The sequence below is a fragment of the Papaver somniferum genome, chromosome 11 (genome assembly GCF_003573695.1).
Source record: "Papaver somniferum cultivar HN1 chromosome 11, ASM357369v1, whole genome shotgun sequence".
Lineage (NCBI taxonomy): Eukaryota > Viridiplantae > Streptophyta > Magnoliopsida > Ranunculales > Papaveraceae > Papaver > Papaver somniferum.
Genome location: NC_039368.1, coordinates 1,983,807 through 1,999,716, shown reverse-complemented (window position 1 = coordinate 1,999,716; position 15,910 = coordinate 1,983,807). Strand labels below are relative to the sequence as shown.

At 36.9% G+C, this 15,910-nt stretch overlaps 1 protein-coding gene across 1 annotated transcript; it reads right to left on the bottom strand.

Moving 5' to 3' along the window:
• Positions 1-588: 588 nt before the first annotated feature.
• LOC113322347 lies at positions 589-3,375 on the bottom strand. Its single transcript, XM_026570421.1, has 3 exons — positions 2,187-3,375; positions 892-999; positions 589-731 (listed from the first exon to the last, which is right to left on the bottom strand). The coding sequence occupies exons 1-3, from the start codon at positions 3,373-3,375 to the stop codon at positions 589-591; spliced, it is 1,440 nt and encodes a 479-aa protein (XP_026426206.1).
• Positions 3,376-15,910: the final 12,535 nt, after the last annotated feature.

Below are 15,910 nucleotides of genomic sequence, written 5' to 3'. Positions count from 1 at the left end.
TCACGGAGTTTATGATCCTATGAGATCATAAATTCCTCCCAAGTGTGAATTATGTAACCAAATCCCCCATTACACACTTTTATGCTCATATCATCTCATATTTTAGGCAAGAGTATTGTACATGGCAAATGGATTCCACTTAAAATTTGTAATCGATGGAATATAGGATTCATTTTGCATAACAAAAGCAGTTGGCAAAAACAGCAGACTGCTCTTGAGACCACATCTAGTGGCGTAGAGGGCAGATAATACTTGGGAGCTAGACAGATAGTAGAGCTTCATCTCTGAGACATGCTCAAGTTTCAGCCGAACTCAAACTTCCAATCCTTGGTCGCAGCAAAAGCCCCAAGAAAGCTCCCCAAAAGAAACATAATCTGGGATTCCTCTCTTTAAGTGCACATTAACCTCCATGTCTCACCCTCCAGATTCGGCAAAACTCGGATTTTCTTAACAAAAACTCAAAATTAGTCCACAGTTGGTTTTCTTTTAGGTTTATATCCGAGAGACCGAGACTTACATATGTCTATATAAGTATCCTCCTGACAGTAACTCCCAATATCAAACTAGGAATCAGGATACTCAAACAAACTAAAACAGTAAAGCAGATACTATGATCATTAGATTTGTGCAGTCAGTCTTGGCAGATCTTGTAACAGCCTGTCCATGAAGACTCCCAGTTAACCTAACAGCAATGACAACTATATGCTGCAGCCTGCAGGAAGTGGAACTGACTGCCAATAGCTAGTCGCAGTATGGAAGCTTACTGAGCAAGGGGCCATTCAGAGGTTGGGGACAGTACAGCCGGATGGTAAACAGTTAACGATATATATATGTATCATAAGTTATATTGGAGCATACTACAAATTTTTGTGAAGCTTTCATCTATCTTACCATGTTGCCACACATTACACAGAACCAGTAAGCATCCTTTCTCTCTATTGAGACATACCCCGGATGCCCGGAGTATACACCCTTTTGTTTTCAATTCATTCATGAATCCTACACACCAGGTATAGATAAACATGTCAATAAATGAAGATGCAAACAACTACACCATGACATATATTCTTCATGCTGTTTCAGGGCCGTCTCTACCATTTTAGGGGCTCGGGGCGAAGTTTTAAAAATGGGCTTTTTCCCCCTTAAGTATATGAACATAAATGATGAATAAAATGAATAATCAACGCTTAATTAATTGAACAAACCAGTTATGCACGTATATAAAGTCCAATAAGAACCTAAAAATAATCAAAATTTTATTTATAAAAATGCACAATGCTAGCTAACCCCATTTCGGCGACATTTTTTTCCATCATTTTTATCTTGATTTTTGCTTAGAATTGTGTCACCTAGATACCACATAAGTTTCACAACATGTTTTAGAAAGAAATAATTCACTGATTTATTATGATTTTGTAATTACGCAAATACCATGGGGATAACTTTTGAGAGTTAACAAAACAACAAAAATACTTTCAATACGTACAAGCCAAAAGTTGACGGAAATCTATATTACTAAGCTATTAATTGATCTCACTACTAATTGGGAAGTTTGCCATTTTCAGAGTTCCGATTGTTCATCGTCCTTGATTTTTATCTGGGAAAAAAGGTTGATTGGGTTGTTATACAGTATTTGTATCGTTAATATCACGGCTGACCACGATCTAACGAAGAAGGTCAACCCGGTCAAGATATATTACTACACAATGGACAAAGATATAGTAGTAGTAAATTCTTATCTAATCTAAAGAGATGCATGTAAATCATGTCTAACTAACCAAAGACACGTAACATCCCATATGGCAAGTTAGTGTAGGTTGTACCAAACCCCATCGTAAGGAAATGGAATACTTCTCACTTTCTCCTCCTAATTTGGTCTGTCATCATATTGTTTCAAACAGGTGGAGTGAGTAAAGTTGAACATATGTAACAAGTTTTCATTTTTTCGGGCCCCTCAAAATTTTGGGCCTAGGGCGGTCGACCATTTCGTCCTAGGCCTAAGACGGCCCTGTGCTGTTTATACATACGGCCTGACGCAATTTTTACATCGGCAATAACAAAATTTTATAAACTGTAAGGTACTAGTACGATGCAAATATGTGAATTCAGATAATCTACGTACCCTTACTGTGCATTCATCTCATAAAGTCCTTACGATTCTGAAGCAGCTGTTGGTAATAACTCACCTTGGAATATCTTCATGAGTTCAGGAACTTCTTGCTCGTACTTTTTCACAAACTTCTCCAGGAAAGACTCATCTACCATTCTTGAAAGTGTGCTTATTGGAATATTTTCCTTGATCATACCTCTGGATACTAAGATCCTGATAACAGAACACCTTGGGATAATTTTTCCCTTCAAGCTATAACTAAAAAATATTGGTTTTTCAGCAACAATTGATGAATCATATTCCATTTCATTCACAAGGAAATTCATAACCGCCATAATCTTCTTTTCAGAGGCCATCATACAACTAGGACTCTTCATGAATGTTGTTTGAATTTGATCTTCAGACCAACCCCATCTCTTGTAAACATCTTTTTTCTTTCTCCAATTGGCTTCTGTCATTGATGCCAATCCTTGTATAGCTGTAAGAAATGTAGTTTGTAATTGATGGAACCCCATTTCTTTAACCTGTTCTACAATATCTTTAAATCTATCAGCGCTTTCTGTATATGTTCTTGGTTGACAGCTTAAACCCATACGAATGTTGGTTTCAGGGACACCTTGATTTCTCAAAAGCTCTAGGTTGAGCATCACTCTTTTAACTTGGTTTGAACCGAGAATCCGATAATTTCGTTTAATCATTTTAATGACTTTTTGGTCAGACTGAACAATGCTCTTGAGGATATCGAAAGAAGGGATTATCACTTTACTGAAATACTGCTTCAGGATCGATGGGTTCATTGAGATGATGTTGGCAAGGTCAACTCCATGAATCCCTCTGGATATGAAAAAATCAAACCTGGGCTTGAGGGTTTTATGAGGATCAGATGAGAGGATGGCTGGGTATCTAGGGATTAGTTTAGAAATTTGGAGCTCCGTGAATCCGTTTGCTTTCAGTGAAGTTAAGACTGAATCTGGATTGGGTGTGGTTTTGAAATTGAGTTTTCCAGAAACAGTAATAGCTTGATTTTCAGACAATCCACAAGAATTAATCAAATAAGAAACCACAAACGAAGAATCGAAATCAGAAGAAGTAAGATTACTATTATTACTAGTAGTGGTAGAGAAGGAAAAGAAGATTGAAGCAACCCTAGATTTTGAAATTACAACAACATTTTTATTTTGAAATGTAAATAGAAAATACTTAGCTGCTAATGTTGAAGAAGAAGAAGATTCTCCATTGATGATAATGGAAGTTTCCCTTCTCATAGTCGCCACTTATTTACTCAACAATGATCGGAACATTGCCTCAGAAGAAGAGGGAAGATTGGACTTTGAAGCAGCAGGGGAAGAGATGGAGAAAATTTTTGATGGGGGCGAAATCCGAAGGGGGTGTGGGGACCAATCACAAGCCGGCAGTTTTTCTTCTCAATTTGGACGGTTTCTAACTAACTTTAATTGTGATTGTACACTCCCAAATTACCCCTCCATTAATTCCAGAATAAATATCATCAAATATCTAAAGTAATAACTAACCGGTCAAACCAACCGATGATATATGGAAACAGATAAAGCACGATCTCACTGATATCTCGCTCCCTCATATTGAAAAGATCTTTTCATCAAGTAAAAATTATGAACCACTTTCATCAAGTTGGAAAGTGGTTCATAATTTTTACTTGATGAAAAGATCTTTTCAATATGAGGGAGCGAGATATCAGTGAGATCGTGTTTTATCTGTTTCCATATATCATCGGTTGGTTTGACCGGTTAGTTATTACTTTAGATATTTGATGATATTTATTCTGGAATTAATGGAGGGGTAATTTGGGAGTGTACAATCACAATTAAAGTTAGTTAGAAACCGTCCAAATTGAGAAGAAAAACTGCCGGCTTGTGACTGGTCCCCCACACCCCCTTCGGATTTCGCCCCCATCAAAAATTTTTTCGAAGAGATGAAGTAAAGAAACCTATCGTAGCATTTCTATTGTAAAAATAAAATAAAAGTAGGGCTCAAAGTGATATTTCCACCCCATGGGTCCATGAATAGGGTTTTTTTTTTTTTTTGAAGCATTCCATGAATAGGTTGTGAGATGAACCAAAACGCTATTTGAACATATGATACTCAACTATATGTACTTGGTTACAACAGATTGAATTTCGATGGGAATTTTGATAAAGTGACCCAGTTTTGAATTAGGGTAAAAAAAGTGTCCCCGTTTTTTTGCACATCTCTAAATTGCCCGTTTTTTTTCTTCAGATAAAGCTTTCCATCCCGTTAAATGCAATGTGGCAGTTATCTCACCTGTTAAAAAGTCATATTTACCCCTAAACTATGTCGTGAACTATGAACCCTAACCATGAACCGTAACCCTGAACCTTAAACCCCTAACCCTGAACTATATCGTGAACCATGAACCCTGAACCATGAACAATGAAGCCTGAACTATGAACCCTAAACCCCTAACCCCGAACCCTGAACTATATCGTGAACCATGAACCCTGAACCATGAACTTTGAACCCTGAACCTTAAACCCCTAACCCTGAACCCCGAACCCTAAATCCATGAACCGAGCTCGACGAACCTGAAAAAATGAAGTAGAATATAAACGTGACAAGTAAAGGGTAAATAAGTAAAAAATTGGATGGAAAACTAAATTAGATGGAAACGTTAACAGTGGGGGCAGTTTTGAAAAGTTGAAGAAAACGGGGGCAATTTATTATACCGAAATTGAGAGTGGGGCAGTTTATCAATATTCCCAATTTCAATTCTGTAGCGCCCCTAAGCTAGCAGCTGACTAATCCAAGAGATTAACTAAATAAAGAGGCACTACGAATCTAATTCAAATACTTAAACATTCAATTAAGAAATCAGCCACAAAACTTATCCCAAAACCAACCCCGCTCAGAATATATATACATGAACTTCTCTCAAATGATACATATACAATAGTTAATTGGTTTACAGATACAATAGACAACAAACATAGTAGAAGTTAACTAATTAACAGAGTCAACACTTGTGGCTTTCGATGCGCAACTATGATCTGTCTCTGAAAACTGAAAGTGGGAATAATTAACATTTAACTTCTAAATAATCATAAAAAAGATTAAGAAAAACAATAATGTTTTCCCAGACATTGAATAGTGACCAAGTCACTGAGATACACAAACACGAATATGGACAAGCTCTTTCTTCAAATCCATACCTAATCGTAAATATGGATGTCGACAATTCCGAACTCGCAAATTGTCGACCGATATAAGCATAAAAGCTGAACTCATGTAGATATAAATGTGAAAGAGCATATCCTCACAGAAGTAAACAAACATGTATATGGACAAACTCCTTCTTCAAACAATGTATACTATGGTTGTGCAATTCCGAACTCGCAAATCCACACCTAATCGTAAATATGGATGTCGACAATTCCGAAATCGCAAACTGTCGACCGATATAAGCATAAAAGTTGAATTCATGTAAATATAAATGTGAAGGAGCGTACCCTATATACCACAAGTGGAAATTCTCATTTCCCAGAACAATTCATAGTGACATACCTTACAAGTCCTTTCCATTTCATGGAAATATTCAAAGAATCAACAGAATTATCATAATGCAATTAAAATAAAGCATGGAATGCATAGACAGACAATGCGTGGTTTGTTAAATATAAACTTTTGTAAAAGAAACAACAATGGTTACAAAAGAGTCAAATGTATTCCCACCACTTTTGATGACAAGCCACGCCTACCTCGAGATCCACGATCCACTGGTTCATCCTTTGAATCGATCGTTGTTAATAACTAATTGTTAATCACACAAGAATTCTAAGATTCTAGCCAAAATGGCTCACACAAGTATTATCCAAGTCAAACTAATGGTTCTAATCCCATTTATGACTTTACACCTTTTCATTCTTTGTCTTTAGCATACCTAAGGTTTACTAATTCAATTGGGTTGATTCTATAATCCATTATCTAAGTATTATGAACATCTATAACTTTGTAGAAGGAAACAAAGTCTAAATCAGACCATAAGGGTCCAATTCATCATAATAGGAAAAATAGCCTTAAGCCCAAGCCCATGTCTACCAAACTGGCCCAATAATCTAAAGCCCAGTCCAACAGTGTCAACTAACAGCCAATGACAGTCAAAGGTTCAATTAACGGTAAACGTCCAGTCAAGGTCAACTGAGTCAACTCGGGTCAAGACAGGTAACTCAGTGGGTCAATACGATTCAACTCAGTCAGATGGACTAAGTCAGCTAGAGTCAGATCCTGACTAGGCTGAATGACACAAGGTCACAACTCTTGTACATGCCATAGCCATTGCTCAGACCAAAAAAAGTTAATGCACAATCATTGTGCAACACCGAAACTCTTAACTCTACAACTCTAACTCAAGTTCTAATTTAAAACTGATAATACATCAATTGAATCATTCAAAAAAACTTCAAATTGGATTACAAAGGTAATACAGCCTACCTGCAGTTGTAACTTTAAGCTTTTACTGAACTCACAACTATAATCCTACACTACGCATACCAACATCCATTTCAGCATTCACAGCACAATATCTGCCATCTCAACACACAGACAACCATCATATCAACCCATCGACAGTGACTCAATTCCATATACAACTCATCTCGCTTCATCTGCACCAATAACACCACCAGATTCCATAACATCACCACTACCAGTGCAAGTAACCCATTAATCCCAACATCATTCTCTCTACCTCCACCTATTACATCTCTACCTGCAGATATCATGGTTCACTACCAATTCACCTCATAACACCTGCAACTTCATATACACATGACATCACCATCTATGGTTACCAAAACCCACTAGTCTATAATAAATCATTCATTCCATAGATATCTTACGTATAGATATCTTACGTACCCATCTAACTCAACTGTGAGTCTACTAACAATCACACAACTTCAACCAATCAGAACCCAGTATTACCTTACTTCTCCCTCTCCATGTAATTTCACACAGCCTGAACTTCCATAAGAAACCCATTCTGATCCATATTCTCCTCAGGTATTAGCTTTATTAACAATATATACTCAACAATTCTATAATTATCATTATCACTTCAATTCTATTCAAAATCACATAAACTCAATCTAAGAAATTAAATAACAAAAATTACCTCTGAATTGATTCAGCCATTTGTTTCGAGAACATCATCTACTCTTTTTGTATAACCCAGATAACACGCATCTTCAATCAACAACTTCTACGTCTTGTATCAACACCCATAATAGCCCTAGCACCTCCTTCCTCACAAGAATTGAGCCCTAGCCTTCGTACCAAAATCTTCATCTCTAACTTTTATTCTCAGAAGAACCCTAAATAATTCCCAAATCTCAACTTCCCTGATTCGAACACAAACAACAACCTAATTATTTACATCAACAAAACCCACCTCTTATCATCCTCCTAAAACAACAATTTCTTCCTCTAATTATTCTCTGAGTTCTTGTGACGAAACCCTAATTCTCCAATTCCAAGTTATTCTTCAACTTCAAACTCTAATTCATGTAAAACCCATATCTACATCCATCTCATCCACCATTAATCGAATCTTTAAACAATATTTTGAGAAACCTTAACCCTTGATTCATCTTCAGATCTACTTCATATCACCAAATTAACAATCACCCCATCCTTCAACATCTATTAGAAACTCATATCAAACATCAGATTACTCAAATCCATATAATTTCCCAAATCGGCTCAAAAACCATAATTCAGTTCATCTCTTCTTCATATTCACACCACATCAATTTATTCTCCTCCAAATCTTAATCAATCCAAATTAGCACCACCACCATCTCTTATAAAACTCAAATCCTCTAAACTGAAATCGATAAAAGGAAGAACGAAGAAGAAGAGATATAGAGAAGAAGCAGAAGAGGAAAGAGGAAAGAAAGAAGAAAAATGAATTCTTCGATCGGTTTTGGTGAAGATAAGGCCGACGGGAAACACTAAACACACTTTTTTTTACTCGGTGGGAAACACTAAACACACACTATCCGCGATAAGGGAATCCTGGGTCGGTCTAATGACAAAAATAATAATTTGCGCTTTATGTTAATTTGATGATTCTTCTTCGTCCAGTATCCGATGAACACGTACGAATAGTCCGTTCTGCATAACTTTCCGAGACCTATCGAGTGGTACTAGTTACCTATCTAGATCGTTGTTAGATTAATTCCTAATAATTAACGTTCGAGTTACACTAATCGAGTCATTAGCGGTTAATTTGTCTCTTGACTAGTCGAATAGCGTTGACGAAGTTGAGGGTCCTTACAGATTCATATTCAACTGATTTGATTGCCAGACTGAAAATTTTGACTGCATTTAGGCCGGGTTCCTATGGGGGTGGCTAAACCCCCATTTTCCATGCCAACTGGCCCGGAAAACCGCCACTATGGTAAATGTTTTAACCGATCGAGTCTCAACTGAACATCGGTTTTCCTAAAACCGGTCGGTCTTGTAGTTGTCGCTTATCAAGAAATGAAGTAACAGCTAGTTCCCCCACGTCTTCTATAAATTCACCCCATTCAATTCAATTTAATTACATCTCATTTTATCATTAATCTATCATCCTACTCTTTTGTACTTTTAATCCTCTGTTTAATTTTTATTTCCAAATCAATGATTCCTCTGATGAAGAAGTGGGTATTCATATGAATCGATTTGAAGAACAAAAACGAATGTTCGTTCTTGCGCTTCAAAAAATTGATGATGAGTTAGATGAAGATAAAGAACTAAGAGTAGTTCCTACGGAGTGAACCAACTCAGAGTTTGTTCATTTTGAACAAATATGGAAAATGGATGTTCAAATCAACATATTTGTTGATTTGAACATCGAGTCAAAACAACAAACGCGCTCCCAAGGTAATGACGGGCGTCATTACTAGTAACGCTGGCGTCCAAAAGGAAAACTCCAGCGTTTGAACACTGACGCGCGTTTTTACCTATGGCGCCCGCGTCCATGTTAAAGACGACAGCGTCTGACCCAATGTCGCCAACGGCTCAATCTGAATGGCTGGGAAATCTTGTGATCCAACGGCTATATTTTTTTAATCTATAAATACTCCTAATTTCAAATCCAAATTCATACATTCTTCACTCTCAAAGCATATACAAAAATGCCTCCTAGAGTTCGTGCTGTTAGATTCACTCAACAAGAAGATTTAGATGTTTGTAGAGCCTTTGTTTTTCCCACACAAGATGATGTCATGAATAATGTAGCTGAATCGACGATTACTTTATGGGAGAAAGTTTACAGAATATTCACCGATGAAACGGGGAACATCCATGGGAGTGATTTTGGTGGATTGCATCATCGTTTTAGATTAATTAGTATGAATGTATTGGTGTTCATGGATTTACTGTTGGAGAATCACAAAAATAAGCTCAACGGTGAAGCCGAACATGAAATGGAACCCAGAACTTTAGCGATGTGCCCAGTAACTACGGGGGTCGTCCTTTCGACTTCCATGCTTGTTCCAACATTCTTAGGGTGCTCAACAGATACAATCCCCTACTCTAGATCAATTCCACCACCCACCGAGAATTAGGACGCCTATGTAGTAGTTGTTTTAATCTAATGTATTTCTTTTATTTTCATGTATGATGTTGTTGTTAAATGTAGTACGTTTTTATTTATGATATTAATATTGATGGTGCAATTTTTAATCCAGGAAAAATTTAAATTACTGACGTGCAAATGTGAAGATAATCGTAATAACATAATACCATAATGAATCGATTGTTCCTACAACTTCAATCACCCCACTCCACCAAAAAACACCTGGGACATCCCCAGAAATGCCTTCCATATGTGTCTTCTTCAGAAGAAGTCCGCAATGCATAAAAGTCCTGCAACCAGGCTTTGAGCATGAACTGATTCTTTGTGGACAGTGTTTGTATTCATGATCTCCATATCCACAATGCTTGCAGTGTAATAACTCCTTCTTCAATTTGGCTTTAAGTTTGGAGTTTTTGCAGAGTGTTGAAATATTTTTTTCTTCTTCTTTTTTAATCTTCATAGCATCATTTAGCATATGTGGTTCCTCTAGACAATTGGGATCTTGACATTGAAAATACCTGAGCTTTTCCGGTTGTGATTCAATCACCATTCTAATGCGTAAACAACCTTCATGCAGACACTTTGAATACATCCAAGGACATTGCATAAGACTTTGGTTATCCATGAAACATAATGGACAAACCTCTTCTGCTTCGATACATAATATTTTCTTCGCTTTTCCTTTAGAAAACATGGTGGATGATGAACAAGAAATCGGTTGGTGTGGTTTAGAATAAAACCTAGTGATGTATTTATAATAAAAATGGGCGTTGGTAATTCAAACGGGAGCTCAAAGGAAAGTCGCGGGCGATTTTCCTACAAACGCCAACTAAATTTCCAACTTTCTTTCTCGACATATAAATTTCCTTGCTCTCATCTCCAAAATCACATCTTCTTCTTCTTCTTCTTCTTTCCTAAATCTCTCCACCTTTGCAAAAATGTCTGTTAGAAATCGTGGTCCCAGGTTTACTGAGGAAGAGGATATAACTCTATGCAAAGCATATTTCTTTCATATGGTAATCACTGGTTTCCTTTATCAAAACAATAGTGTACGTAATTTTTGGGATAACGTTTTTTCAATGTTCGTCTCACTGACGGGAAACCAAGGAAACTGAGATGCTCGTCGATTGCGTGCTCGTTTTCAATTTAATAGTAATGTACTACAGCCATTTGTTGCTCTTGTAATGGAAATTTATCGAGAAAAGTTCGTCGGTGTAACTGAAGATGAAGTGATCCAAACAACTATTGAAAATTGGGAGGATGCTCACGGTAAGCCTTTTCTTTACGAAGGGTGTTTTAGAATTCTAAAAGATGGTCCATCTCAAGCACATAGTTACTGCACTCGAATGCCGCTCCCAGTCTTTACAATGGAAGAAGATATTACTCTTGTTCGATGTTTGTTACATCGTATGATGAGACCAATGAACCATGATCATTTCTGGGAAAGAGTATTGGGACATTTTGTAGCATCGCGGAACGAAACCATAAGAAACAGTAAGATCCTAGAACTAAGAATTTCATTCATCACTAAGGAAGTCAAATATTATACAGAAGTTTTATGGATGGTTCACCGCATCAATTCTGGACTTTCCGATGAATAACTGGTAAGTATCTTATTCCTTTGTCATTTGTCCTCATGTACTCAATTGCATCGTAAATATCTGAACTTGTTGTTTGTTTTACAGAAAACCATCACTCAGACCAAGTTTACTGAAGAAAGCGGAAGATAGTTTAAGCATTTTGAATGTTACGAACTCTATAGAGAGAATATCGCTGGATTTAATGTAGTTTGATTTATTTATTTTTGGTTTATTAAAATGTAATTTGATGTTATTGTTTTGGTGTATTAAAATGTAGTTCGATGTTATTTGAAAGTTTAAATTATAATAAATTTCGCTTAATATTAAGTGGAAATCTATTTTCATTTTGATGTCAATTCTTTTACAAGATATAAACGTAGGAGATAATAAAACGTACTAAAAACTACTTCAATAAAAATCGAGTACACATTTGGCCTCCTGTTTATCTTCATTTGACGTATCTTCCATTCAACACACTCTTCCACGGTTTCGCCTTTGTTTTTGAATTTTTTGTTGTTAACTTTCAAAACTGGAACACTTCCTTGCCTTTTAGCGGAACATTTTCTAGGAGCAACTTCTAAAACTTGCACTTCCCTTAAAATTTTCAATCTTTTTAAAATTCTTACATATCTTAGAAACATCGGCTTCAAGTTTTGCATCGCAAAAAAGTGTGATCACTTTTTCAGCCATTTTAGAAGATAAAATTCAAGAAAAGTGAATTTGATGTGAGTGAATTGGTTGAAAATAGTGGTAATTTAAAGAGTTAAAAAGTGAATTTCGAATTTTAAAAAACTACCCGTTCGCGTTATTATGAAAAACGCCAGCGTTTTTTTCTGTGACGCCGCGTTGGTTCCTCTAACGCCAGCTTTCATCTTTCGAACGCCAGTGCTCGACCTACAGACGCCAGCATTTTTACCTGTGTCGCAGGCCTATTGATCTAACGCCCACTACTTTACCATAGTGGGAAACCTAGTTTGGCCATCCACCTGGCTGAACAAAAGAATGGGTTTGTTCATTCCCATAGGAATTGCTCTAACCAACAATTTACTGCAGCTATATTCATCGGGGCAAATACCTAGAGATCCAGAGACAAGAGAAGTGTTCACAAGAAGATATACGTACCGGGATCGGGATGAGTGACACTAGAAGCTGATGCACGGTTGTTTTCTTCCCGATTGTGTGTTCTCCGATGAAAATTTCCAAGGACGGTTCCGCATGCCACGACATTTGGTGCTAAAGATTGTTGGTGAGATTTGTCAGGTAGAACCTCAGTTTAATTATCAGTATGATGCACTGAATATTAGAGGTCATATCCTTGAAAAAAATGTGACTTCAGCCTTAAGGATTCTAGGATATGGTAGACCTCCAGATTCTAATGATGAGTACCTTCGCACTAGGAAAACAACCACATACAAGTATCTTCCGTTGTTTTGCGTAATAATGATTAATCATTTTGTTCCAACCTATTTACGAAAACCAACTGAAGCGGATGTTAGAGAACTATTAAAGCAAAATCAGGAAAGGGGATTTCGCGGAATGCTGGGTAGTCTTGAATGCATGCATCGGGTATGGACCGGATGCCCTACTTATTGACCCGTTCAGTATAAGGGTCACCACACAAAACCAACGGTTATCCTTGAGGATGCTACTTCTTATGATTTTTGGATATGGCACGCTTTTTTTGGCCTCCCGGGATCGATCCCAGAACGATATCAATGTCTTACGAAAATCGCCTTTGTTTGAAGATTTAAAGTATGGAATTTCACCTCAGATAAATTTCACTATCAACGGGAATCGCTACACTCATGGTTATTATTTTGCAGATGGAATTTATCCAAAATGGTCAACTTTAGTTCAATGTTATCGTCAGCCACCTTCTTGTGAAATGGGTCGTTCATATTCATATTTCAGTAGTAGACAATTGGATCTGAGAAAGGATGTGGAACGATCTGTTGGAATTCTCAAGCGGAACTTCTCCATCGTTTGTGGGGCTTATCGTCGTCTAAGTCCTCGTGAAATGCATAAGACTATGATGACTTGCATCATTATGCATAACATGGTAATTCAGGAAACCCTTCGTAACCATGAAGATGAAGACTTAAGGCCTGAGGTTCACCCAGAAAGAGGAAGACCCGCAAGGGACTATGCGCAAATGACAAGTCACATTGAGAGCAGAACTCTGTATAACAGGTTAATGCAAGATCTCAGAGCGAATATGTGGGCTGAGTTTGGAAGAGATGAATGACGAATTTAGTTGTTTTTGTTATTTCATAACATATTTTTCAAGTTGTTTAAGTTTCATTTGTTGTTAATTGTTTAAGTCTCATCTGTTGTTTCATAGTTTTGTTTTATAGCTGTTTAAGTTTAATTTTTTTAACGGTTATTAAAAGTAGCGGTCTAGACTCAATCGCCAACAATCCTTATAAATATACCTTCACTTCATCCATTTCAAAAACATCCACTCCACTACAAAATCACACCTTCACTTCTCTACAAAAAATTCTCTACTTTCTGGGTAATTTATGGATGATCCTAGATTTAATGAAGAAGAAGATTTATTTCTTTGTAAAAACTATGTAATATACTACCCGGAGATAGGTGAAGAATGACTGATGAACGGTTTACCTAGTATGAGTTGTTTGAGTAAAATTCATGATGCATTCTGCACAGAGACAGCCAGACAGGTAATCCTCATAACGGGAATCGTGCTGCTTTGTTTTGTCGATTCATGACTATAAAAAATATCTTATGGATTTTATAGCTATGAAAAGGATTGTCACTCGATATCGTCTTAGAGGTGACACCGAAGCTGAATTGGGAATACGAACTCAAGACGAGTGGCGACGATGGAAGCGAAAATATTTTGAATACGAAGCGCATTACCAAATTCTCAAGGAGTTTCTAGTAACTCGTATGGGAGTTTAAGTTTAGTTTTAGTTTTAAGTATAAGTTTTCATGGATGTTGTCAAGTTTAAGTTTTAATGTAACGAAAAATCTAGAACAAATTTGTAATGAAAAAAAACTAGAACAATTTAACCAAGTACTACATGTCTTCATTAAAATTTAAGTTGATACATTAATTAAGTGGCACTACTTCATCGCGGTCTTCATCATCCTCATCTTCACCCTGAACTCCAAATTGTTTTTCCAAATTTCTCTTGTTGCGTTTTTCTTCCAACTCTTATGCTAACATGTCCATCTCCATCTCCCAATACCATCAATTGTCTTGTATTCATTGTTGAGGTGTTTGCATTTAGAATCTTATTCGTGTCATAGTTTGAAACAAATTTCTCTTGAATTTGTCAATGCTTTTTCATCTTCCTAGTCAAGAACTTCCGATCTACAACTCTTTTTTTTTCGACGGTCTTCTGACGCTCTATCAAAGTATTCAAAACACCTTCACTTGCTTCTCCTTCTTAGGCAGCTTTTCTCGCTGCTCTTGCATGGTTTCTTCCTATCAATTTTCTCTTAATCGAAACATTGACATCCAAGTTGGAGTTGTTATTTTTTTGTGATTTCTGGTGAAGAAAATGGATTCTCCAGAAGGGGATGAGATGTTTGAGATGGTTGTGAACCTGGCGTGGAGGGAGAAGAAGTGTATGGTGAACTTGTAGGTATATTCTGCATGTTTGCTAACACTTTTGGATCAAATTTAGAAAACACTTTCAAAATATGATAACAACTTTCACAAGCAAATTTTTTCCCATGTTTGTGGTGCCAATCAGTTCAACAATATCGTTCGACATCAACATTAACATCAACATCAACAAGGGCTCAGATTAAGATATGGTCGGGCCACATACATTTTGTATGTGGTCCCTCTTAATATTTTGACACATACTCATATTAAAAACTTGCCCCCTCTATATTCCCGTAATTGCTTTCCCTTTTTGAGGAAAAATAGGTAGTTAAAGACAAAAAAATAGGTAATAAAACTGTTTTGGAGAAAAAAAGTCTAGGTGTCATTACATAAAGATGGGCCACATACTTGAAGTATGTGGCCCGACCACATCGTAGACGCACCGATCAACAAGACCGCTCGCTCGAGCATGAGCAGCTTGCATTAAAACAACAACATACAAGGCAACTTGGTGTTAATTATAACGAAGCAACCGGATAATCCATTTGCATCGTTGATGTTCATTGTTTATTCACGAAATTTAGCAAATATGTTTTCCCACGACTTGGTAGATTGTTATTGGGCACCATCAACACTATCTTGTGCAAAGAACACATAATTTCTGCAAATGCTTTCATCTTCGGCTACGGTAAATTTTGCACCCCTAATCTTCCTATTTCTATTAGATTGAGACATTAAAGAAATTATACAATAAGAATGAATGAAAGAGTTGGATGGTGAAATTTGTTTTAGATTAACAAATGTGAAGAGTAAAAAAGAGAAGCTGTGAGTTAGAGGGAAGATTTATGGCCGTTGGATCAGATTATACTTAGCGGTGTAGACTAAACCGCTATCGGTCTAACAGAAGCCGCTGTCGGTTTTCAGAACACCGAGCGGTCGAGACTCGACTTTTCGGTGGAAACTTAACCTAGCCTGGCTAAGTGGCAAATTTGCCATTTAGCCAGACCAGTTTACCAATTTGC

What these genes read in the sequence shown, in the direction of transcription:
- LOC113322347 (XM_026570421.1), bottom strand. Translation starts at nt 3,375, where the DNA reads ATGAGAAGGGAAACTTCCATTATCATCAATGGAGAATCTTCTTCTTCT. An exon ending in ACTCATGAAGATATTCCAAG is followed by an intron (nt 1,000 to 2,186) that starts GTGAGTTATTAC and finishes CCTGGTGTGTAG; the next exon opens with GATTCATGAATGAATTGAAA. An exon ending in GTGTAATGTGTGGCAACATG is followed by an intron (nt 732 to 891) that starts GTAAGATAGATG and finishes AGCTATTGGCAG; the next exon opens with TCAGTTCCACTTCCTGCAGG.